General features: G+C 34.3%; 1 protein-coding gene across 5 annotated transcripts in view; it reads left to right on the top strand.

Annotated features, from left to right (window-relative positions):
• LOC106063606 (serine/threonine-protein kinase 36-like) overlaps positions 1 to 25,950 on the top strand; it is a 39,878-nt gene continuing 13,928 nt past the window's right edge. Inside the window, exons 1-26 of one of the 5 annotated variants that reach the window (XM_056005257.1) lie at positions 1 to 88; positions 1,043 to 1,183; positions 2,448 to 2,525; positions 2,792 to 2,971; positions 5,340 to 5,407; positions 6,271 to 6,416; positions 7,256 to 7,336; positions 7,667 to 7,830; positions 8,006 to 8,089; positions 8,219 to 8,236; positions 11,092 to 11,241; positions 11,653 to 11,793; positions 12,219 to 12,298; positions 12,737 to 12,836; positions 13,054 to 13,166; positions 13,678 to 13,783; positions 14,378 to 14,528; positions 15,445 to 15,575; positions 16,153 to 16,257; positions 16,975 to 17,073; positions 19,416 to 19,556; positions 21,023 to 21,117; positions 21,968 to 22,031; positions 22,559 to 22,669; positions 23,242 to 23,316; positions 23,515 to 23,541. In XM_056005257.1, coding sequence (XP_055861232.1) covers positions 5 to 88; positions 1,043 to 1,183; positions 2,448 to 2,525; positions 2,792 to 2,971; positions 5,340 to 5,407; positions 6,271 to 6,416; positions 7,256 to 7,336; positions 7,667 to 7,830; positions 8,006 to 8,089; positions 8,219 to 8,236; positions 11,092 to 11,241; positions 11,653 to 11,793; positions 12,219 to 12,298; positions 12,737 to 12,836; positions 13,054 to 13,166; positions 13,678 to 13,783; positions 14,378 to 14,528; positions 15,445 to 15,575; positions 16,153 to 16,257; positions 16,975 to 17,073; positions 19,416 to 19,556; positions 21,023 to 21,117; positions 21,968 to 22,031; positions 22,559 to 22,669; positions 23,242 to 23,316; positions 23,515 to 23,541 — 2,733 coding nt within the window. In that variant the 5' untranslated portion in view covers positions 1 to 4. The remainder of the gene's footprint in view (positions 89 to 1,042; positions 1,184 to 2,447; positions 2,526 to 2,791; positions 2,972 to 5,339; positions 5,408 to 6,270; positions 6,417 to 7,255; positions 7,337 to 7,666; positions 7,831 to 8,005; positions 8,090 to 8,218; positions 8,237 to 11,091; positions 11,242 to 11,652; positions 11,794 to 12,218; positions 12,299 to 12,736; positions 12,837 to 13,053; positions 13,167 to 13,677; positions 13,784 to 14,377; positions 14,529 to 15,444; positions 15,576 to 16,152; positions 16,258 to 16,974; positions 17,074 to 19,415; positions 19,557 to 21,022; positions 21,118 to 21,967; positions 22,032 to 22,558; positions 22,670 to 23,241; positions 23,317 to 23,514; positions 23,542 to 25,950) is intronic. The other 4 variants (XM_056005259.1, XM_056005260.1, XM_056005258.1 and 1 more) reach the window with 4 other exon arrangements.

The raw sequence follows: 25,950 nt of genomic DNA on the forward strand, positions 1-25,950 counted from the left end.
AGATATGGATAACTACCATGTTTTGGAATTGGTAGGAGAAGGATCGTTTGGGAAAGTTTACAAAGGAAGAAAGAAATACACATCACAGGTAGTTATTTTTGAAAGTATAAATGATCTTATGTTATAAATTAAAGAATGTTTCTTCAAAACAAGATAAATACGTCCTACGCACATCCATGTGTTAATCTAGTAATGCATGTTAGTTAGAGAATTTAACTGCCCCAATTGCACTAGAGAATATGGACAATTGCACTAGAGAATATGGACAATTGCACTAGAGAATATGGACTATTGCACTAGAGAATATGGACAATTGCACTAGAGAATATGGACAAATCGACCTAGCATATGGAATACAAAATGTGCCCTTATCTTTATGCCTTTCTGATTAAGAAAAAAATAATAATAAATTTTAGTTTCTAGGCTTTGAAAAGCTGAAATATGTTATTCACAGGATTACCTCCTTCATATTCTGTACTGGAATATCTGTTCATTAGTGAAGATATTTTTTTTAGACTAGAACATAGATTAAGAATCTCAATAATTATTACTGGTACCTTTATTTGTATTATTATAAATGAGCCTAAGTCATTTTTTGTTGAGTATACTTATATGACATTCTTGAAAACTTTCTGATAGGGCTTACTATTATTGTTTATTTGGAATTTTTAAAAAAGGCAACAAAAATGTTGAGATTGAACTTACAGCATGCTTGCTAACAATGCTGCATAAATTAAATTATTGAAGTTTTCACTCAAGTGTATACGCAACTGGATCTAGGATTACTACAATATTACAAGACCATGCATCATACCAGCACCATATTATTATAATTTTCAATAACAATATTATAATTTTTCAATAACAATGAATGTAAATTAAGTTCAGAAAACAAAACTATAAATTGTTAATCAAAATATTTTTATACCATATAATGTTAGCAAATCTCTAATACCATTCCAATTTTTTTACTATTTGTCTATCATCCATCCATTTATTGGAATGATAATTGAACTCTTTATTGAAAACTTTTTATTTATAGATTGTCGCTCTCAAGTTCATTCCAAAATTAGGCAAGTCAGAAAAGGAGTTGAAAGGTCTTCGACGAGAGATAGAAATTATGCGAGGCCTGAAACATGACAACATTATTGAATTGCTCGACAGTTTCGACACAGATAAGGAGGTATGACATCGTTTTTACTTGCTGTGAGTTACATTTGATTATGACAAAAGCATTTCTTTAAAGAAAAGCAAGATATAGTTAAAATGTTGGATTGCTCAACTGATATAGAGGTAATCAATTCTCATTATCTGGTTACATTTTTTTAAATAGGCCTACTGGGTTAGAGAAAGTAATGCACTCCTCTGTGCTTTTACATGCTCAAAGTACCATAAAAATTTATGGTATAGTGATACTTGAGTGATCGCCCTTAATGTAACCAAATTTAAAACAAGGAATGAGTTCTCTTAGCTGTAACTTTACAAAGTACAAAACAAATATTCACTGGGGCTCTTTTAAACCTGGTCTGCATTAAAGCTGTTTTAAGTTTTGTTCATATACCACTTCCAAAATAGTGATAGTATTTCTTTTTTCCACTGCCAGTATATAAGAGAAACAAAAAAGCTTATTTTCAAGATCTAGTAGGAGTTCAAGTCATATTATTTTTTTTTCATAAACAGGTTTAGACGCAGGTGTTTTTAATTATGATGACAAAAACCAACTGCTGATTTTACTATTTAATTCAGTGTCAAGTGTCTATTAGAAGTTTGATGAATTCTATAAATTCAGGATCCATTGAAATCTCAATTGTTATTTAGACCTTTGCTACACCCAGCCAGTGGACCATATGATGATTGATTCACTGGGGAATTTTTTTTTACCACAACCATTTTATCCTCAGGTCCAATGACATCTTCCAAATTTTTTTTGGCCTGACCAATCTCCTCTTTCCTTGAGGAATCCACTCCATCTTATCTTATCTTATATAATACAGACGTTACTTCAAAAAAAGAAGATAATTACGTACTAGGCATCATGCAACTAGTCATGCATGTTAACCAGTGACATAAATTCTACCAAGTCACTAGTTTTCCTGGCTGGCTCAGGCTGCCCATTCCATGCTTTAATAGCATTAGGGAAGAAGGAGCATTAGCACAAAGTTGCCCAAGCATATGAAACAAGGAATGTGCCTTTATCTTTGTGTCTTTCAGGGTGCCTAGCCTGTCATGTTTTTCAATTAGGAATGATGAGCCCAACTCCACTTTGCATTTTTTTTATGTCTCTGTGCCTCTTTCCTATCTTTTTTCCTTAGGAAGGCTTTGGGTTATAATGCTAAAGATATAGTGGAAGCAATTTTGATGAAAGTCTGATACTTTCTAGTAAGAAAGAAATAATTTTAACTTTACTGGTTTGAAATGCTAAAAAAATGAAGTTATCACTTTTTTAGGTAGTGGTTGTAACTGACTTTGCTGAAGGTGAATTATTTCAAATTCTGGAGGATGATGCCAGTCTACCAGAGGAGCAGGCAAGTAAACATTTTTTTATTTGAATTTATATTCATAAAAAAGAAAACAAAATTTACCTTTTTTTTCCCTATCCTATGTAAAACATAATGATAAAGAGAACACAAAGTCTTAGGGGTCCTGAGAATAGATTGCATGGCTGTATAAGGAATTTTTAAATCTTCCAGTATTGTCAAATGCATTTATGCTATGTTTATCAGTTATAGAGCTTATACATTTATAAATGAGTATGTGCCTATTGAATTAATGGTTGTTTAAAATTCATTAGGTTCAGGTCATAGCCGCACAATTGGTTTCAGCTCTGTACTACCTTCACTCACACAGAATCCTACATAGAGACATGAAGCCGCAGAACATTTTGCTGGGTAAAGGAGGAGTGATAAAACTGTGTGACTTTGGATTTGCTCGTGGAATGAGTGCCAACACACTCGTGCTCACTTCTATTAAGGTAATACACCAGGGCTGACCTACAACTATTTGACCTATGGGTCTCACGTTTTACAAAGCTTATATCAACCTCACTCTTTTTGTCTGTCTGGTTTGTAGTACACATTATTTTTCCCACACCCAATCTCGGATGTAGCTGAAATTTCGCACAATTATTTCTTTTACCTGACAAAACAGGAATCAGTAAAAAAAAAATAACCAGTTATTAGATTAACTATTGGTAATTAATTATTTTGTTTGGTATCGAATTGTAATAAATGTTGTACTTGACTGATGTAGTATAGTATAGTCCCCTTAATACTTTGTAGAGAGAATTGGGAAATAGGTCACCGCTTTAAAGTTTGAAACTAACAATCTTCTATTTTTATAAGCACTTTCCTGGCACAGTGGTTAGTGTGATAGCTTGAGGAGGCTTGAGCCCTCGAGCTTGAATTCAGGTCCTTCAGCAATTCTTTTTCTTTTTTTTATTATTAATGCTTTTAACAACCAATCACAGTAACATTCACCCAGACATCCCCTTCTTCTCTTTCCCACCTTTCCCAAATGGTTCAGACTAGTGAAAAGTTCATAGAACATTTAGAAAGCCAACAACTTGCGCAAAACAAAAACAAAAAGAAAATTACTTAGATTTATTATTGTTAGTTTAGGTCTATTACAAATTTAATTACATGACTGATCCAAACTAATGAATACAACTATGCTTAATATGTTGTTGTTGTTTTTTTTAAAGTATTTTTAATTTTTTTCTTGTATTAAAGTTAAAACAGCTTTCACACTTCTATTATGGTATCATTTTTAACCCATATGATTAGAAGAACTTTGAAACCCCTGAAATCCCTTCTTCATTCCCTACAAGCTTTTTAACTCTTTCAGTACGAATTATTTTTATGGAAATAATTCAGTTTTCTTAAAGAAACAAAAATCTGCAGGGTGGTTAGAGTTACTAAAACTAATGTAACATATTAAATTTTATTATATTATTTAACATTTGGTTTTATTTTTAAAGAAAATAGGTCTCCACCAGCATTGCTAGCGAAGTTACTCCTTGAGAGTAACCCCGTGCTGAAAGAGTTAAAGCTCCTAAGCAAAGTAAGCTTCTGCAAGCTACTAAAAAGATCAGTATATTTTAGACTGCTATTTTTAGCTTTCAAGCTCCCTGCCTTATACTTTATGTGTAATCCGCAATGGTATGATGGGGGGCGGGGGCGGTGTGGCTAAGTGCTTGGCCTCTTAACCTGGGGTCCTAGGTTCAAATCTCGGTGAAGACTGTGATTTTGAATTTCTGGAATTTTAAAGCATCACTGAGTCTACCCAACACTTATGGGTACCTGACTTTAGTTTGGGGAAAGTAAGGGCGGTTGGTCGTTGTGCTGGCCACATGACACCCTGCTCGTTAACCGTTGACAAAGAAATAGATGACGTTAACATCATCTGCCCCGTAGATTGCAAGGTCTGAAAGGGGAACATTGTTTTGGTGTAATGGAATATCTATGTGAATGAAAGCATCTACCTAGATTAGATTATAAAAACCAGATAGACTTAAAGGTGGGTTGAACAGAAGCACAGTTTGTGAAGGTCTATTTCAGTTTTCTGACGATTCTCCACTAGGGTTTTATAAGGTCACACATTTGTTTTCAATTTACACAATGTTCATGAAATGTTAGCCCCCAGAGCTCCGACTTCCTAATATAAGAGTTGGCATTCATTGTTCTTGAACTGTTAGCCTTAAAGCTCTGACTGTGTAAGCTAACCAAAGCTCTGACTGTGTAAGCTAACCAAAGCTCTGACTGTGTAAGCTAACCAAAGCTCTGACTGTGTAAGCTAACCAAAGCTCTGACTGTGTAAGCTAACCAAAGCTCTGACTGTGTAAGCTAACCAAAGCTCTGACTGTGTAAGCTAACCAAAGCTCTGACTGTGTAAGCTAACCAAAGCTCTGACTGTGTAAGCTAACCAAAGCTCTGACTGTGTAAGCTAACCAAAGCTCTGACTCTGTAAGCTAACCAAAGCTCTGACTGTGTAAGCTAACCAAAGCTCTGACTGTGTAAGCTAACCAAAGCTCTGACTGTGTAAGCTAACCAAAGCTCTGACTGTGTAAGCTAACCAAAGCTCTGACTGTGTAAGCTAACCAAAGCTCTGACTCTGTAAGCTAACCAAAGCTCTGACTGTGTAAGCTAACCATGTGTCAAGAGAACCATTTTTTAAAATTATTTGTCAGTCAAACAATAGTCAGGAATGAATAGTTGTTTTCTGTGAACCATTTGTCCTGAAACCCTATTGTACTGAGTAATTGTGCATGTACCCAACAATTTACTGACTACCCATAGGGACTTAAAGATTAAAGATAAAATTTTACATTTGTTGCATTTCAGGGTACACCATTGTACATGTCACCAGAGTTGGTGGAGGAGAAACCATATGACCACACTGCAGACTTATGGTCAGTTACTGGTTAGCTATAAAGTTCATTCAAATTTTAATAAACATTATGCTGCCTTTGTTTCTATTTATATTATTCTGTCGTATAAAATTACATTTTTTTCTTTAAAAATATATGATTGTTGCCTTTTATCTGTTAACGTAGAAAGTTTTCCTGGCTGATTCAGGCAAACAGCTCTATACAATAGTGCTACTTGATCTTAGCATGCATAGCAAACCAAAAGGGCAAAGTAAAAGTTTGGTATTTAGTTATGGCTTTAGTACTCTCTGCAACAAAAAAATAAATTTTGTCTAAAAGACCAGCTGGGTTTGTAAGGATGGTTAAAAACAAGCAAAATATTAAAAATCTTTAAAAAAAAAAGCTTATAGAAAAGGGAAGAACTCTGCCCGTAAAACTTTATCTACCAATAATGTAAAAGTTATTTTCCTTTTTTTGATTTCAAACAAAATAACTAATTGACTTATTTTTATCTTTTTTTATATTGATTCATGTCTTGTCTATGCCAATAAATAATAATTAATAATAAACATAATAATTAATTACCAATAGTTGATTAACTAATTGGCTAATTTTCGTTTTATTGATTCTTGTGTTTTCAGGTAAAAAAATAATTGTGCAAAATTTCAATTGGTGTGGGAAAAATAACTTATACACACTTTTTACCAGACAGACAGACTAAATGACTTGATATAAGTTTTGTAAAAATTGAGTGATTTCCTTAATTTTATTTTACAACTTCATACTGGTACGGAGTTTTAAAAAAACTAAAACCCTTGTGATACATTTTAGTTTAATATTTAGTTGTCATTATTATCATCTTTTGATGTGAAATAATGACTTTGTGATGTTTCTTTGTTCTCTAGGGCACTTGGCTGTATACTATATGAACTATTTGTGGGATCCCCACCATTCTACACCAACAGCATTTTTCAGTTGGTCACCATGATCATCAAGGACCCGGTCAAATGGCCCAAAACTATGAGCCCAGTTTTCAAAGACTTTCTGCAAGGTAATTGAGGGCTTTGAAAATGTCAAAAGTTATAACAATAGGTTACTTATTTAATAAGTCTTATTATTTATAGTTGTCAAGTTTTTGGAAAAACCCAGGGCTAAAGATAGTAGTTTTATTTGTTTGTGTGATTTAAATAATAGCTTTAGATTTTGATCTTTTAATTGGTAGTTATTTTATTTACAAAAAATGACTAGCCATGACTATTGTGTTGATTCACTAAAGGCGTATTTATCTAATAAAAAAAACTCGGGTTGGTATGACAGCCTGGTCATATAGAAGCATGGCAGAGAGGCTAAGTGCGCTTGAACTTGGCTTGGCTTGGCTACCTAGAAGGGGGCTCGAGGTTCGACTCCCGACTCGGGCAGAGTTGTGTTTACTGAGCGCCTAAAGGCAGCACGGAAAACCAACTCCTAGATACCCCCCCCCACCCCCTCACTGGTCCACAAATGAGATTGGACCAAAAGCGCTCTGAGCATGCTATAAGCATGAAAGTAGCGCTATATAAAAGCTATAATAATAAAAATGGTATATGCTCTGAACATGTTGTCACCATGGGCTAGGTTTTTAGTAATCTAAAGGAATGTCTAAGACTTAAAGCAATTAAAATAAATACATAAATACAATAGTTATACCATTAATTAACATCCCAGTTTTTGTTATTAAAGTAAGCAAGTTCTATACCAAGAACTCTTGTAATTTTTTAATTTTGTTTATTTAAAGCTAAATATTAAAAAAATGTCGTGTCCCCTGGATCCAAAGGTAAATAATCAAGAAATATTTCTGGTCTAGAAAAAGAAAATTTAATTTATAGATAATAAACTTTCGTTCCTTCTCAGGGTTACTTAACAAAAATCCAAAGTATCGTCTAGCTTGGCCGGATCTCCTTCATCATCCGTTTATTGCAGATAAGGTCAAAGGTAAGCTGTAATGTAATTTCGAACTCAGAAAAATAAAAGATGTTAAAATAAATGTTTCTGTTAGCTATAAAAGTTATTGTAACTTAATTTTTTTAAAGTGAAATCAAATAATGAAAATGTTATCGATTTATTCGTTAAACAGAAAATAATGTAAAGACAATGGAGGACCTAAATTATAGTACATAATTTAAAGCAAATAATAATAAAGCTTGTCTTCAAGTCCGAAGATCAATTTTTTAATAATTAAAAAGAAAAAACTAATATAAAATTGTAGACATTTTGAGGTACTTTTCTCCAATAAAATCTTTAATTATCTGGTTCCCATTTCAGTCAACCTGGAGGACACAAAATTGCCGTCTCCATTCACTCAACCTTTGACATCATCCATGATCGTTTTGAAGGAGGAGCAATCCAAGTCAAAAGCTAACCCACCAGGCACATCCAAAATCCTGGCCAGGGCAAGGAAAAAGGCAATTGAAGACGTGGAGAAAAATGTGAGAGAGAGTTAAAAAATATTTGTGCTATAAACATTTTACCTATAAATACTCATATTTCTCTGTTTTGTCATTTAAAAAAAATTGATTTATGTGTGATCAATTTTAAAAAAATTGATCTTTCTTGTTGAGTCATGTTAATTGCTACTTATGCTAAAATTACCAATACTTTCAGCGCCAGAAACACAGTAGACTTCAGGCTTGGGACCAAGCAGAGAATGGGAAAGAGAAGGAATGGGATGACCCGGATAGTAGCAAGGTAAAGAGAGATGTTTGTTATACTTCTTATCCTTTACTTATTTTACTCACACAACTTTCCCTCAATGTATTTGTTTGTATTTATAACATAATCATTCATATTACATCCATGTATTTGTCAATCATTCAGGTTCCAGCTAAGGAAGAGGTAATATGATTATAATCTATTGTAATGAAATCTGAGATAAATAATATTCACAATAAAATAGAGTGTGTACACGTAAGTTAATATACAGTGTATTTGCACAGGCATTGTTGGTTTTTTTTTAAATGTAGAAACTTTATATGTGAGGATGTCTCGTAAAATAAGTTTAGAAAATATTTGCATATTTTAACTCTATCCTACGTACCCCTTAGAATGAATCATGGAATACGAGAAAAATATTGTCTTGATATTTTTTAGTTTCTTTTTTTTTTTTTTTTATTGGTCTCATAATTACTGGGAAAAAAATTATTTTTAAAGTATTGCAGCACTCTCTATGGCCTGGTCACTATGGCTTGGTCATGGTTGTTTAAGAAGAAAAGAAAAAATCAACAGTGCTAAGTGTTATAATTTTTTCTTGGGACATCTTCACATTATCGTTACATCACTTTGTTTTATCACCACATCGCTGCATCCCATCATTTTATATCTCTCTGAGCTGTAGACAGTTTCCTAGCACTTTTTCTCTTTCCCTTTTTTACTTTTTTTTTTAATGAGGAAACTAAAATAATTAAAAATTAAACCCAGTCTGGATGGTTACTTGGTAGGTGATTGGTTTATTAGATTGATAGACTCTTGGTAGGTGATTGGTTTATTAGATTGATAGACTCTTGGTAGGTGATTGGTTTATTAGATTGATAGACTCTTGGTAGGTGATTGGTTTATTAGATTGATAGACACGGGAGGGGGGGGGGCGCTAACTGCACTTCCAACTTTCAACACTGTGGTCCTGCAGCAGGTTGGGATGGGTAGGAAATAAATTCTCATTTCTGAAGGAACGCATGAAATGTATAAAACAAGAACAAAGCACAAGGTCATGTGATACAACCCTCAACTATACTTTCATGTTGACTTTTTCATGTCTCACCTGCTTCAACTGAGCCTTGTGCTATCTCTACAAGATCCTCATTAAGAACGGGCTATAGAGATGAAAATTGGTTCCCAAGACATAAATAAACATCACCTAAAATATTTTTGTTTTCTTTCTCATTTCAACATTCTTTTATTGAACATTGTTTAAAAACTATTTTTGTAGCAAAGTTATTCAAATATTCTTCAGCTATTTTGTTTCAATTGGGCACATTTTATATTTTATTGCTGCATTTTCTCCCTTCATGCTTTGTAAAAGCCAAACACTTCACTTGTTCTCATAGCATCATATGTTAATTTTTTTTGTTTTCAATTTTTATTTTTTTCTTTATCTGGGCTTCTATCTTAGATCTTATATGTGAAGATTTGATTAAAGTTCAATGACTTATACCATTGAATGCAACTAGATAACAAAATTACCTATTGTAATTATAATTAGTCTGTGTAGTCGGTGCAATTTAAAGGACTAAAGAATTAAATGTTTGGATTTTGTTTTTATTCTGTAGATTTAGTAATACTCTCTTTGTCAGGGGCGTAGCTAGGAATTTTCCATCATTTGAAGGGGCCCGGGGTAGGGCTGGACCTCTTTGGGGGTCCTGCATTTTGCATAATATTTAATGTAAAAAAAACACTCATTTGAGGCCCCTCTCATGTGGCGGCCCGGGGGGATTTTTAAATTCTCCTTCCTCCTAGCCCACCCTAGCTACGCCACTGCTCCTTGCTTTCTTTTTAAACTTATACATTACTGAACTCTTTTTTTTATGGAAACATAGAAACTTGAATTATTTCAAAATTAAGTCAAAATGTAAACATTAATCTTTTAGTCTTTTATTGCTTAATATAAAAAGTGGTCACTTTTGAGTGTGCTTACAATGCAATTCTTTTAACTGTTATCAATTTTTCAAATGTCTAGCTAGTCTTAAATTTAACTTTGTTTTAAGTATCTGTATCAATTTATTTGATTGTTGTTTAAAATAAAATAGTTTATTTATATATATATATATATATATATATATATATATATATATATATATATATATATATATATATATATATATATATATATATATATATATGTGTGTGTGTGTGTATGTGGTGGGGGTGTTATTAATCAGATGTTATTTCAGAATGTTACGTGATTGTTTCTTGTTTAAGTCGAAATGTCTGCTATTAGGCTCAACTTGTTTATCCTAATCCAGTTTGAAAAGGCAAACTGAGTTGTGACAAGAGTTTTGAAATGAAACTTTTCATTTGGGAATACATTCGCCACCTTCAACATTACTGAAATTCAATGTCAGAGTTTTATAATGACAACTAATTTGCCTCTTCATTATTTGTATAAAACAAAATATACTTTACAATTAGTCAAAAAGTCTATTTCAAGAGAATTAGGAATGATCTTAAGTGATATTTATAATCTATCTATAGCCCACCTCCCTAAAAGAAAAGGTTAGTTTCATTCAATATACTTCAAATAATAACCTACAAAAACAAACTTGAAAACTTTAATATCCTTTCGTAAACTTTCACAAATTTTACTTGAACTGAGAAAATATAATGCTGTTGTTTTATGAATCTGTTGTTATTTTTACTGTGCACTTCAGATCAAAGCTGTTTAAACCATTAAACCAAAAACATATTCTTGTTAAATAAATAATACATTTGATATGTATCGAATAGGAATCAATAAACAATGTCAAGGACTTTAAAAATACACTCTAAACAAAATTCTTTAAAAAAATATATTTTTCGTAATTGTGCAATCACAAAAATTAGTAAGAACTCATTTGGAGTCTTGTCAAAAGATTTCTTTTTTTTTTTGTGTGTGTAGAAAGCTCATAGTCTCTGTATTAAACTCTCATATTGAGACCCACATTTAGAAAAAAAGATACACGTGCATTGTTTGATTCAAAGTGAATTTTGCATTTAAGGCAGGGGAAGTAACTCAAAGATCAAACAGGATCAGTACAGACTACAAGAAGGAATACCCCAGCATTGAAGTGGAGGGGAGGACTGTGCTCAACAAGAAAAAGAAACCAGAGAAAAGTCTCAATATGGAGAATGTCAAGCTGGATGGAGAAGTAAGTTGGCCATACATTTTGTCATTTTCCGAGGAATTGAAAACATTTACATTAACTCAAGGAGCAAGGTGGCTGAGTGGTAAAGTATTTGGCTTCTGAAATGAGGTGAACTGGGTTTTTTAATTTTGTGATCCTTGGGATGTCTACCCAATTCTAATAGGTACCTGATATTAGTTGGGAAAGTTAACATGGTTGTGGTGCTGGCTACATGATACCCTTGTAAACCATCAGCCATAGAAATTGAAGCCTTTAACATCATCTTTATAGCAACATTGTCTCAGCTACCCCTTCATCCCATATTGGACCAGAGCCCAAAGAGCATGCATGCGATGGGTGCATTGACTTGTTTACTAAGTAAAGAGAGTTAGTATTAAGAGTTATGGCCTTCTGTTTTGCCGCTTTTCCCACCAGGAGACAGATAGCGAGGATGAATGGCAAAGGCTCATTGACCTGACCGACCCAGACGGAGATCCAGAGTTCACACTCCAGTTGTTTGACGATGTTGATGCTATCAAAAAGTTACACTCGTGTTTTATCTCCAGCTCAGTTCAGGCTAGTATTGAACATTAGTACATTGCCATGGCGTTTTTATTTATCATTTTCAGCTCAGTTCAGGCTAGTATTGAACATTAGTACATTGCCATGGCGTTTTTATTTATCATTTTACACTGCCCTGTCATTTTTGTTGATTATTTTTCATGTCCCAGCATTAAGCTAATTGTTCAAACATAAGGACCAAAGAACGGGACATTGTTTTCATTTCTTTCAAAAGAAAAATTAAGTTAACTCTCTTTCAAAGGTTTGAATTAGATTTGTTTGTGAACATATTTTTATATTTCACATGTCTCCTTTTTTTTAATCTTGTTTTAAAGTAAATTTCCTATGGAATATTAAAGGCTGATGAGCATTATGTTTGTCATAAAGCATTTATATTTAGGATCAATAAATAAAACCCATTCAATATTTCCTCTTGGCAGGTGAGAGACTGTATGCTGGAAGGAGCCTCCAGACTGAGGTCTGTTCTCAGAGTGATTACAAACATGGTTACTCTTAAATGGTGAGATCATTAACTTACTTAGACTTAGGTCCTCCCGCGCCTTTCGGAGCATTGGGCAGCAAGCTGTCTCCATAAAGATCTGTCATTGGCAATGTCTGAAGCCTCCTCCCACCAGGTGTCCACTGTTCTGAGGTCCTCCATGAAGGTGTGGCGCCAAGTAATACGAGGACGTCCCTGTTTGCGCTTTCCTCATATTGGCCTCCATATCATCGCAGCTCTTGGTATACGTAGTTCATTTTGTTGTAGAACATGTCCCGCAAACCTCATGCGACGCTCTGTCACAACCTCACTAAGTGACTCGATATGTGTAATTGAGATCATTAAAGTATATAATTAAAAAATACTTACATTTGATTAGAGTAACACCATGCAAGGCATTGTAAATTTCTTTCCTAACTCAGTTGACTTTATTTAACTTTTACTTCTATTTCTTTTCAGTGATGTCAAGAAAATTGTTGCCTTCTGTAATTTTGTTCAGATTCCAGATAAATTGTTGGAACTTTTGAAAGACATTCTGTCCAGTACAAAGATAAAACAGGTTTAAATATTAAATTTTGTTTTATTGATAATTATAATTTAAATGGGTTTTACATTTTAAAGGTGCAAAGGAGTTTTATCTGAAAAGTTCAAAAGATTTTGATTTTGTTAAAAAAGTGATTTTGTTTATCTGAATATTATAATTATTAAATTTTTGAGATACTCTTTTTTTATAATTTAAAATCTTTTCTTATTTTATGCTATCTTCTGATTGCCAGCAACCTTGGGCACAGCAGATCCTGATAGACATAGCCATCACCATAAATGCTTACTTTGCCTGTGAAATCACCTGGGTGGATTGGAAAGATGCAGACGTTAAGGAGAAACAAATGTAAGACATTATTTACCTTTTTTTAGTTTACTTTCTGTTCCAGAGTCGGTTCAATAAATTTCCCTTAACTTTTATTGTAGGCTTTAATGAAAACATTTAAAATAGGAGACACATTTTCTCAATGAGATATTTTGTCATGATCTTCTGAAACAAAAAAAAGCTTTTGGTTACCTCCTTTTAATTTTAAATTTTAATAAGCAATAATTTGCATTTCAAGTAAAAAAAAATTTTCCCCAAAATCTAATAAGTTATGAATTATTTTATCAGAATTAAATTATTAATATTCTTAGACATCATGAATGGATCATTAAAATACTCAAAATTAAACAAAAAAATTTAACTTGCAAAACAATAGGGTAACACATTAATTATTTGCTTATGGTGGAAAAATTTTCACATTTTTTAATGCAAGCACTTATTGTGTAACTGGAAAAAGAAATGTAAATGGTTTGTTTTATTTGCATGTGTGACATTTTACACAATAGTTAATGGACTACTGTTTTTCTTTAAGTGTGGTCCAGTACAACAATGCAGTACATACTTTCTGGTCCTTGATACCAAGTCTAGTGAATGAGGACATTGATGAAGACTTAAGACTGTTGGAGCAGACTTTGTTGGTAATTATTTCTTTTTAATTCAGCACTTAGTATCTTTGTTGAGATAAAGTAGAGCTTGTGTTCAGATTGGAACTACATGTAGTCTGGATACCATAGATCTTGTGTTAACCATCTTCAATTCTCTCTCTCAATAAGAGTTATACCTGATCACTCCTTAATGTCTTTAGCACATTTTTTTAATCTTCTGACTTATAAATGCTTACATGGCGAAATCTGGTTAATGTAAAGATTGTCCCTGGGAAGGCCTGTAAAATGGCACTATGTATGTGACCCAAATCAGGAAAGGTCTTATACAGTAAGGAACCTTCAGACAGGACAAGGTGTTAATAGCTCTCCATACCAGTCGAATGAGAGAGGTTAAAGGGTAAATGTAGTGCAACTCTCCAGTATCCTAAATTAGCTTTTTTGAAGATCTTTAGTCACAGAAAAAAGTAACTTTGTTTTATCATTTTATAAATAGCATACAATCATTAGTCTCCAAAATATGTATGTCGCAGCTGGGGCTGTGTAGCCATGGGAAATACTGCATTCCTGATTAATCTTCGGACTTGAAGACAAGCCTTATTATTATCATTGGTCTACTTTATTCCCCAGTGTGTTATTTTCTTGAGTGGAGCCAATGAAAGAGGAAATGTGGAAGACCCAGATAAATATTTCTCCTCCCTGGTGGTCAAACATAAAGAAAGTCTTAAGGCTATTTTACTAGCCACCAAGGGCAACCCTGAAGTGTTGAAGCAGTTAACAGGTAGGACATTTAGTGTTGGTCTTTGGGGGGGGGGGGGGGCTCAAGCAGTTAACAGGCAGATTATTTAGTGTTGGTTTTGAGAGCACAGAAGAGGACATGATGGAATAGTTTATTATTTAAACAAACAATTATTTGGAGTTGAAGATATTATTTATTAGATACCAATGCCATCATAGCTTACTGTATTAATTATGGATTTTTAAATCTCTTAATTCTTCTTCTAGCCAGCTTTATTGCTGCTGAGCTGTGAGCTCTTTTGCAGACTGTGCCAAGGAAAAAATAGCGTGCTGTTTTCTTCAGTTGTTCAGCACTGCCGTAGAGAGCGTTGTTTATGTTGGGCTGTAGTGGTAGCAGGGTCTGCCTAAGGTGGATTAGGAGGGGGCATTCAAAGAGGATACGGTTTCATTAGGGTGGGTGCAGTGTCTTCAAAGGGGTAGGTATGAGGGATTTATTTTGTTAAGATTGTAATTTAACAGAGGCTAATGTCCTGTTCTAAATTCAATAATTTCAGGTAGCTCTTTTGGGGGAGGGGGGGGGGGGGCGGAGGAAATTAATACAAATTAGGGTTAATTAATAATTATTATTAATAATAAATAATTTTTGTGGCATTGTGTGTTGTGAATAAGATTTGACTTTGATTCCCATTTTAGTTTCATTCTCTTTCTTTTGCACTCTCTCAAGTCTTGACTTGTATTGTATCTGGCTGCTGTAATAATGTTCATTATGAACATAAAATAGTAAGAAAGCAAATATTTCATTCTGCCAAACTTTGAATGAAGCGCTGATATATATACTACATGAGTTTAATGTAGTCAAAATTTTTGAATATAACAATGACCAAGCAAGTTTATCTCTTATCTCTTTAAATTTATTCTTTACATGCAATTAGAATGTAATTATTAATTCCCCTTACCAGAAATAGCGGAAGGCAACATACAGGCTGCGTCAGAACGAATGGAGCAGATAATCCATCAAGCTATTTCAAGCCTGGTGTCAGTTGTTTATGTTACTCAGGAGTTAGATGGCAAGAAAGTTGGCAAGAAAAAGGTCAGCAATAAATGTTACAAAATGTGACCAATGTAACAAAATGTGACCAATGTAACAAAATGTGACCAATGTAACAAAATGTGACCAATGTAACAAAAATGTGACCAATGTAGCAAAATGTGACCAATGTAGCAAATGTAACATGTTCCTATTAAATATATCAATAGAAAATAAAAACCATTAGACATGTAAACCTGTCGCTTGTTCTGCTTAGCCAACTGGTAGATCTAAAATTGATATTTATGTAGTGTGAATCTATAATGGTGGAAGGTCTAATAATTAATCCAAATAGAAAAATTACGAGGAGGCAATAACATTTGTAAGACTCATGATTTGCTAACCTATCCGACTATTTCATAATGTCATGTCTGCAAACTTTCTCCTCCAGTAAACTGAATAATGTAGAATTAAATCCACCAATGCAATAGTTAGTAATGTTTGTTTACAAAAAATGTGTGTGCTTAGACCACCCACAAACAAGATTTTTTGCAAAGACTTCACAAATAAATATTTTTACAATGAAACTGTATTATTTGCATGATTCTATATTGGTGTTATCTCTCTTGGTGTGCAACAGGTTGCTGATTATCTGGCAGATACAATGATCAGGGAGCCAGATAGCATTGGTCATGAGGTCCTTCTTCTCTCCAGGCATCCATTACATTGTTGCAATACTCTTAAGGTAAACCAAATGTGAAGATGCTTCAAAATAGATTCTATTAAGATATCTTTATTTCAACAGAAAAAAAAACAGTAAGTTAGACAGTTTGTATTGTCAGACATTTAGCTAGTATAGAGACAAACTATAGTTGACAGACTTTGAATTATGATGTCACGGCTTAGTGGGCTATAGTATATTTATGTTATTATTAGTCAGTTGGTATTAAGACTTCAAGGAGGTAATTTTGTACTACAGACAGAGACTCAACTGTGGCCTATTCAGTATTAAACTTCTTTCAAGTATATAACAGTCTGGGCTAAAGTCTTTCTACTTCTTAATTGTTACTTAGTAGTTTAAACCCATCTAATATACCCGTACAAGAAACCCAGATATCTCCAGAGTAATCTGTCGAAGTCAGACAAGATCAAGACCTATCACAGTATTTTTAGCTTTTTTTTAAAATATATCTTTCATGCATTCCAACTAAACAGTTCAGGCCTGAAATGTTCATTAACATTAAATGAAAAATAAAAATAAGATCCTATATATATATATATATATATAAATCCTAATTTACAATACTGACCTTGACTTTCATTCATTCTCATGTCTGAACTGAAATTAAAATGTTTAATTTTTGGGGGTTTAATTGTTGATTTTTTTGTCTCCCCTTTGACATGGGTTGCAAGTTTTAAATATGGTTTTGCATAATGTGAAGTTTGTGTGTGTTTCCTACAGATAATCTACAGCTGTGTTCAAGCTTCTCCAGAACTTTGTCAGTTTTTAGATAAACACCCAGAGCACATGGAGTCTTTGTTGAGCATAATTATCGGAAAGGTATGAAACCTATGTGACTGTAGAAATATTATATCCACCGCTAGTTTCCTTTGCTTGCAGATTTTTCCCTTTTTGTGTAGTTAGTTACCTTGTGTGTAGAGTTATTTAAATTATATGTTGTGATCCTACAGTTCTATGAGAATCTTTTCTAAGTTGTGCCACAGAGCATAAAGTATGCCTCTTGAAAATGTGGGGCATGGGGGTTTGCAACATAAACCACTTAACTTTCAAATGAAGACTCATTTACAAATTCTGTTAAAAGGGTTGGAAGACCTCAAATCTAAGTTGTATTTCTCACATGCCTAATCAAAAAATTAAGAAAGGATTGGATTTTATCAGAGTGCCAAGCGTGTGGAGAAGTCACATGCAAAAAATTCTATCCTTTAAGAGGTCTAGATCATTTTACTTTTTTACTTTATAGGTCCTTTGTTTTTGTTACATGCTATTCAGCCATTCCTTTAGAAATGAAATTTATTAGATCCAAACCAAAACCTCCTATGGGATGGCAGGATTTACCTCAGAACCATTGTTATGTCAATCAGAAGTGCAGACTACATATTCATCTCAGAAATAGTCAATTGAGTCATTGAGGTTCTAGAATGCTGGGAATATAGAAAACTTTGATTCAGAAAATAGTAATATCCTTGTAAATTCAAAAAATAACATAAAATCTTATATATCAACCAAACTGCTTCTCTTTCTTGGTTGTACTGGTTCACCACAAGGAACAGATGGCTGCCTGGTCGTGCGGTTTGCACGCTGGACTGTCGTTCAGATTTATCGATGGTCCCGGGTTCAAACCCTGCCCGCTCCCATCCCCCGTCGTCCTGCGGGAGGTTTGGACTAGGAAGTAATTATCTTCAACTCTGAAGGAACATCCGAAACATGTAAAACATTTTTTGATGTTACAACCACAAGGAACAGTACTTGATGTTACAACCATAAGGAACAGTACTTGATGCTACAACCATAAGGAACAGTACTTGATGTTACAACCATAAGGAACAGTACTTGATGTTACAACCATAAGGAACAGTACTTGATGTTACAACCATAAGGAACAGTACTTGATGCTACAACCATAAGGAACAGTACTTGATGTTACAACCATAAGGAACAGTACTTGATGTTACAACCATAAGGAACAGTACTTGATGTTACAACCATAAGGAACAGTACTTGATGTTACAGCCATAAGGAACAGTACTTGATGTTACAACCATAAGGAACAGTACTTGATGCTACAGCCATAAGGAACAGTACTTGATGCTACAACCATAAGGAACAGTACTTGATGCTACAACCATAAGGAACAGTACTTGATGTTACAACCATAAGGAACAGTACTTGATGTTACAACCATAAGGAACAGTACTTGATGTTACAACCATAAGGAACAGTACTTGATGCTACAACCATAAGGAACAGTACTTGATGTTACAACCATAACGAACAGTACTTGATGTTACAACCACAAGGAACAGTACTTGATGTTACAACCATAAGGAACAGTACTTGATGCTACAACCATAAGGAACAGTACTTGATGTTACAACCATAACGAACAGTACTTGATGTTACAACCACAAGGAACAGTACTTGATGTTACAACCACAAGGAACAGTACTTGATGCTACAACCATAAGGAACAGTACTTGATGTTACAACCACAAGGAACAGTACTTGATGCTACAACCATAAGGAACAGTACTTGATGTTACAACCACAAGGAACAGTACTTGATGTTACAACCATAAGGAACAGTACTTGATGTTACAACCATAAGGAACAGTACTTGATGCTACAACCATAAGGAACAGTACTTGATGTTACAACCACAAGGAACAGTACTTGATATTACAACCATAAGGAACAGTACTTGATGTTACAACCATAAGGAACAGTACTTGAATTACAAGAAGTTTTTAAAAAGTCAAATGATTTATTACTTCTGGGACGTGGTGGCTGAGTAATAAATTGCTTGGCTTCCGACCTGATGGGTCTATGGTTCCAATTAAGATTTTCAATTAAGAATTTTTAGATTGCCCCTGAATCTACCCAATGTGGTCCTGACATTAATTGGGAAAAGTTAATGCTGTTTGTCGTTGTTCTAGACACATGACACCCTCATAAGCTGTTGGCCGCAGAAGTATATTACCTTTATATCATCTGCCCCATTGATCTCAAGCTCTGAAATGGGTACTTTACATTTTTTTATTTAAATTCTGTGAATAATTAATTTGATTTCAGAAGGGTGTTTGAGAATATTAAAATGGTCTTGTTACCTCCCTCGAACTCTGTATGTGTAGCAAACTGATGTGTTGTCTTCCTTGTTGACCTAGATGAACTCTGACCTTGTTGAGTATGTCACTGAAGATAGAAACTACTCCAGCAGTGCGATGACGACCCCAGGTGGGGGTAAGGTGGAGAAAGTACACCGCCATGATGACATGGAACTCTCCAGATTGTTTCTACTTGGTGGGGTGAGGGGAAAGTTACAGACCAATTGTTCAACTTAACAGACCAATTGTTCAACTTAACAGACCAATTGTTCAACTTAACAGACCAATTGTTCAACTTTTGAAGTTTCTTTAATGTGGGATTTTGGTGTGAATGAATATAACACAAAATTTTTGAAATCACAAGATATGTTCAATTATTGTTTTTAACCTTTTGTTGTTTTGGAAGTAGAATATAGATTAAGTTTTAGTTACTCAAAGAAAAGTGTTATATTTAGTCACTTCATTGTTAATTTTGTTACATTTTATGTTTATGAGAAAAAAAAATTATTTCCAGGATTTTTTAAAACTATTTTACATTATTAAATGTTTAAAATTTCAATTTTACTTATAATGGAGTCAAGTTCTAGGTATATGTAATATGATTATATCAGACATGATTATAGGGTTATGCTTCATTGTGTCAGATGTTGTTAATTATGTAGGTTGCAGCGGATATATAATGCAACATCATGTATTCACTCTTCCTTAATTTTATTACTCAAGGACATTTTTTGTTCATCGTGTCCAACTTTTTAATATGGTATAGATTGAGTTTTTTTTGTTGTTTTTTTTTAGTTGGGGGAGTTATATACCAAATTAATGTTATCCTTGAAACTGTAATGAGCACAGTATTAAACTATCACCTTATCTCACTGTTGAACTATTGGGGCACCACACATGATCTGTAGACCATCTTTCTTCTTTTCTCTGTCTTTTGCCTTAAAAAGAATCTCTTTCAATGACATCCTCTGATGTCCATTCTTTGATGTTGTCTTCCCATCACGTTCCCTGTCTGCCTCAACTTGTTTTTTCCTGGTCCTGTTCCTTGCAGGAAACTATAGCTCACTTTTAATGCAGACCTCATATCAAAGCTTTGGAACATGAACATGTCTTTTTTTCTGTCATGACTAAAGTACAAGATTTAGTTTCATTATTGATATGAGCTGGGGCATGGTGGCTAAGTGCTTAAGTGCCTGGTTTCCTACCAAATGGGGGCTTGGATTTTAAACTTCTGGATTTTTAGAGCGCCCTGAGTCCACCCTACTCTAATGGGTACTTGACCTACTTTTGTGGACTAAAGGAAGTTGGTTGTTGTGCTGGCCACATGACACCCTTTTTAACTGATGGCCATAGAAAAAGATAGCTTCACATCATCTACCACCATAGATCACAAAGTTTAAAAGGGGTACATGTTTGTCACTGCGCGGAAATGTTAGTGCTGGATTTTTACTTTTTATTCTCTTCACTGTATTCGAGCATGTAATAGAGTGAACCAAATATGTCTCAATGCAAAGGAGCAGCACAGTAATGGGTTTGTTGTTGAGTTAAAAAATGGCTTATTTCCTGTGAACTAACACGATTACGTAGAGTAACTAGTTCAGTTGCTGATAAGTTCTTTGAAACTTATCTCTCATCATTCCTAAATCATGATCCAATGTCAATTTCAGGTTGAGCTGGCAGACATGGAGGTCAATACAGCTGTGGAACTGGTTCTGTATATCCTCAGCGTTATAGTCATACAACAGCAATGTCTCCCTGCACCGTAAGTAGTGGCGAAGATGTTCCCCACTCAGATCTGCTTACACATTAAGTAGTGTTATAGGCATAAAGAAATATAAGCTATAAGCAGTGTTTAACCGCAAATTAGCAACAACATTTGTCTACATATAATCTCCACGTGCCCAAACCAGTAAGCTTTGGGCTTGAGGGTCTCATTAGCATTTGCTGGCTACCCACGTAAGAGAAGGTAAACACTGAATCCAAACTTCTGCTGCCTTGTGGCAGCAAACATAGGAAAAGCTTCAGCAACAACACTTTGGAAATGTCAGGAGCTAGTGACCCTTAAGCAGCTTGCAGCAAACAGTGCTACATCCTGGCAGCACACAGTGCTACATCCTGGCAGCACACAGTGCTACATCCTGGCAGCATACAGTGCTACATCCTGGCAGCACACAGTGCTACATCTTGCCTACATCCTGGCAGCACACAGTGCTACACCGTGGCAGCACACAGTGCTACATCCTGGCAGCACACAGTGCTACATCCTGGCAGCACACAGTGCTACATCCTGGCAGAACCTTGGATGCTGCTGATCCCAAACTGTACCAGCACTTGTTGTTCCTCTGGACACATCAGCTACTTGGAGAGGGAGTAGTGCTGGGTGTGCTTTGGACTGTCATTTGATGGTCTTGATGATTACAGGGTTCAAACCCTGCTTTGCTAAGATGTAATAATCTTCACATTGGAAGTAACATCTGAAACATGTAAAACATACAACACATTTATCTATTCATATCAAATAATTCCTAACTTTTGTGGCTTTTACGTTACTTAGGCATTGTTACTCTAGTAGACTCATACCTGACCTATATATTCATAATTTTTTTTTTCAGACTGGCCTCGTCAGCTGCCATGATGGTTGGGCTATTTTTAGAATCAACACTCGCCAGTCACACAGTGAGATCTAGTTTCTCCGTTCCTCTCTGTCTTTCGCTTTGAATAAAACTCTCTTTCAATGACATGCCCATCCATTCTTTTATGTTGTCTTGTGTTTTTAAGCCATTATAAGTATACTTTAAATATTGTTTACTATTCTATTTGTAATTATTATTATTATAGCTTTTATATAGCGCTACTTTCATGCTTATAGCATGCTCAGAGCGCTTTTGGTCCAATCTCATTTGTGGACCGGTGGGGGGGAGGGGGTATCTAGGAGTTGGTTTTCCGTGCTGCCTTTAGGCGCTCAGTAAACATAACTCTGCCCGAGTCGGGTGTCGAACCTCGAGCCCCCTTCTAGGTAGCCAAGCCAAGCCAAGTTCAAGCACACTTGGCCTCTCGACCACGCTTTTATTGAAATAAAAAAATTGAACACATATTCATTAGATTTTTTAAAGAGAAACAATTATTCAAAAGTCGTACATCTTGATCTGTGCAGGGAAATTAATTTTTGTGGTTCTTTTGAATAATTATTTTTGAATTTGTAGGCCGCTGCAGCCCTGTTGTTCAGTCAACTGGTGACATGTGGCGTCAATGCTGAAGTTCAACCATATGAAATGTTACAAGCTTGTCTTTCTGTCTTCACCGACCTAGATCAGGTAATGTGTTGTGCTGCCTTAATAAACAAACCTGACGGATTTACTTAAGTTTAAAATCAGTACCAAATTTCTAATAATAATTTAAATTTGTATTGCATCTTGATCCTTCTTTTTCAATTGTTCAAACAAGGTGTTTTTACTTGTAATAGATATCTCAAATGTTCTATTACAAATGTTCAATTTTTTTACATTTATATTCATAAAGTTAAATAATATCTATTCAGCTATTCTTATGACATATATAAGTTTGGTTTATGGTCTATATACATAGTTGCATTTTTTTTACTTACCCTAAAATTTTAAATGTTTATAAAGTACAATCGTCAAAGAAGACCTAAACACTTATCTGCAACATCGTAACCTGTGGGAAGTGGAGACCAATAGCTTGTTGCCAAATCAATGAGCTATTGGTCTTCACTAACCACAGATTCCGATGTCAATGGTTAGTGTTCAGGCCTTCTTTGAAGATTGGTCTCAGTCTGACACATTCCCCCATACATAGCTGCCCTCTGAGTAAAATTTTAATTGATGGAGACTAATAATTATTCATGTTGTTTTCTCCTTTCCTTCAGATCTGTGTCCGTCCACCGTTTGAATTTGGCGTGCTTGATGGTCTCTTGATGTTGCTGAATGAACTTCTCTGTGGGGTAAGCACATAACTTTGCATCTTGTTGGGTTTAGGATTGAAACTCTAATGAAAAACGTTAACCTTTAGCATGCAAATTATTTAGGTCAAAAAGTATTATTTAAAAATAAGCATGAAATAAATGAGTGTTAAAGTCAAATAAAAATAATTCACCAACATTTTAAAATAACTTTTAAAATAACTTTCTTTGTGACCCTAGGAAAGCTGTTTAGACATAGAATTACAGGTATTCAGTGTTGATTTTCACTGACATGGTTTTCATTTTGTTTTTTTAATAATTTAAGGTTGTTCTTGGTATTTCTAGTTTTAAAGTCCTTCTATTTTCTAAGTTGATTTTATTTAACATTATTTGTCTTACTGTCAGTCTGCAACAAGGGAGTCCTCTTATAAAGTGGGTGATTATTGTTTTACCACTTACATATGTTGTAGTAGAATATTTGCACATTATACATTTTGTGATATTATAATTATTAGCTATTGTATAATATAATATTATGTAATATTTAAACAGTCTTCATCTCCTGGAAGGTCCGGCGGTTGAGCGGTAGAGCACTTAGCTTCTGAACTGAGGGATCCTGGGTTCATATCCTGGTGAATACTGGGATTTTTATTTTTTGGGATCTAACGGTAACGCCAAGTCCACCCAGCTCTAATAGGTACCTGGATATTTGTTGGGGAAAAGTAAAGGCGATGATTTCTGGCCACATGACACCCTAGTAAACCATGAGCCACAGAAAAAAATGACCATTACATTATCTGACCCATAGATTGCTCGTCTTAAAGGGGAAGTTAATTTGCTTTTTTTCTTGCATTATCTCCTGGCTTTTATTTTCATGATGAGGCTTCTAAATTAAAATTAGTGAAACAAAATGAAGCTCAGCTGTTAAATATAAACTTTCATGCATTTGAGTAGTTAGATTAGAATTTCACAAAACACACAGTGATGAGTTAAAATAGATTCACATTAACATTTGAATGGTTATTTAAAGTACAAGTGGTTACAATCTTTCATTCGTGCTTGCAATGAGGTGAACATTAATGTTTATTCTCACGTGCACAGCAATGTCCAGAGCCAGCCTAAAACTTTCCTAAAACCCTTTTACCTTTTTTTTTTCTTTCTTGATCATGTCTCTCTACAATCTTTGAAATCCTCCGTTGTACCTTTTTTTTTTCTTTCTTGATCATGTCTCTCTACAATCTTTGAAATCCTCCGTTGTAAAACTGTAAAGCTAACCCAGGAAGCAGCGAGAAGCTTACCTATAGTTTCAGAGTTTAGCTTTTCAGTGGACAGCTCTCTGTTGATCTTCAGTTTTATGACAGCGAGACATCCATCTTTCTTGTTTGACAAATTTTACCTTTGCTCGGCTCATAATGTTCATTTCAGTTCATGTGACACTTAAAAAACAAAAATGCTGGTAGCTCTTGCAAACCAAAGTTTTCTTTGGGGTATAATCACAATACCATGGCTGCCAAGCTGTGACAAAATCTGTCTCAAAAGAAATAAGGCTGTAAAATACCATTGGAGGCTGCTAGATTACTAAACCCTTGCAATTTTAATTCCAATGGGAAAAATCTTTAACGAAAATGAGAAGCCTCCAGCATATTTTAAGGAAAATGAGAAGCCTCCAGCATATTTTAAGGAAAATGAGAAGCCTCCAGCATATTTTAAGGAAAATGAGAAGCCTCCAGCATATTTTAAGGAAAATGAGAAGCCTCCAGCATATTTTAAGGAAAATGAGAAGCCTCCAGCATATTTTAAGGAAAATGAGAAGCCTCCAGCATATTTTAAGGAAAATGAGAAGCCTCCAGCATATTTTAAGGAAAATGAGAAGCCTCCAGCATATTTTAAGGAAAATGAGAAGCCTCCAGCATATTTTAAGGAAAATGAGAAGCCTCCAGCATATTTTAAGGAAAATGAGAAGCCTCCAGCATATTTTAAGGAAAATGAGAAGCCTCCAGCATATTTTAAGGAAAATGAGAAGCCTCCAGCATATTTTAAGGAAAATGAGAAGCCTCCAGCATATTTTAAGGAAAATGAGAAGCCTCCAGCATATTTTAAGGAAAATGAGAAGCCTCCAGCATATTTTAAGGAAAATGAGAAGCCTCCAGCATATTTTAAGGAAAATGAGAAGCCTCCAGCATATTTTAAGGAAAATGGAAAACATCCAATCCATCGTCAGCTACATTCTTATGTGAACATTTGTAACATCTTAAATGTTGCGCAGATAAAATAGAAATAATTAAGTGCTGAATCATGCTATACGTTTTCAATGTTTTCAATGTTTTATTATAGTTTTTAGAAACATTCATAACATCTTAAATATTGCGCAGATGAAATAGAATTAATTAAGTGCTGAATCATGCTATACGTTTTCAATGTTTTATTATAGTTTTTAAAAACATTCGTAACATCTTAAATATTGCGCAGATAAAATAGAATTAATTAAGTGCTGAATCTTGCTATAAATTTTCAATGTTTTATTATAGTTTTTAGAAACATTCGTAACATCTTAAATATTGCGCAGATAAAATAGAATTAATTAAGTGCTGAATCTTGCTATAAATTTTCAATGTTTTATTATAGTTTTTAGAAACATTCGTAACATCTTAAATATTGTGCAGATGAAATAGAATT

The sequence above is a fragment of the Biomphalaria glabrata genome, chromosome 12, assembly GCF_947242115.1.
Source record: "Biomphalaria glabrata chromosome 12, xgBioGlab47.1, whole genome shotgun sequence".
Lineage (NCBI taxonomy): Eukaryota > Metazoa > Mollusca > Gastropoda > Planorbidae > Biomphalaria > Biomphalaria glabrata.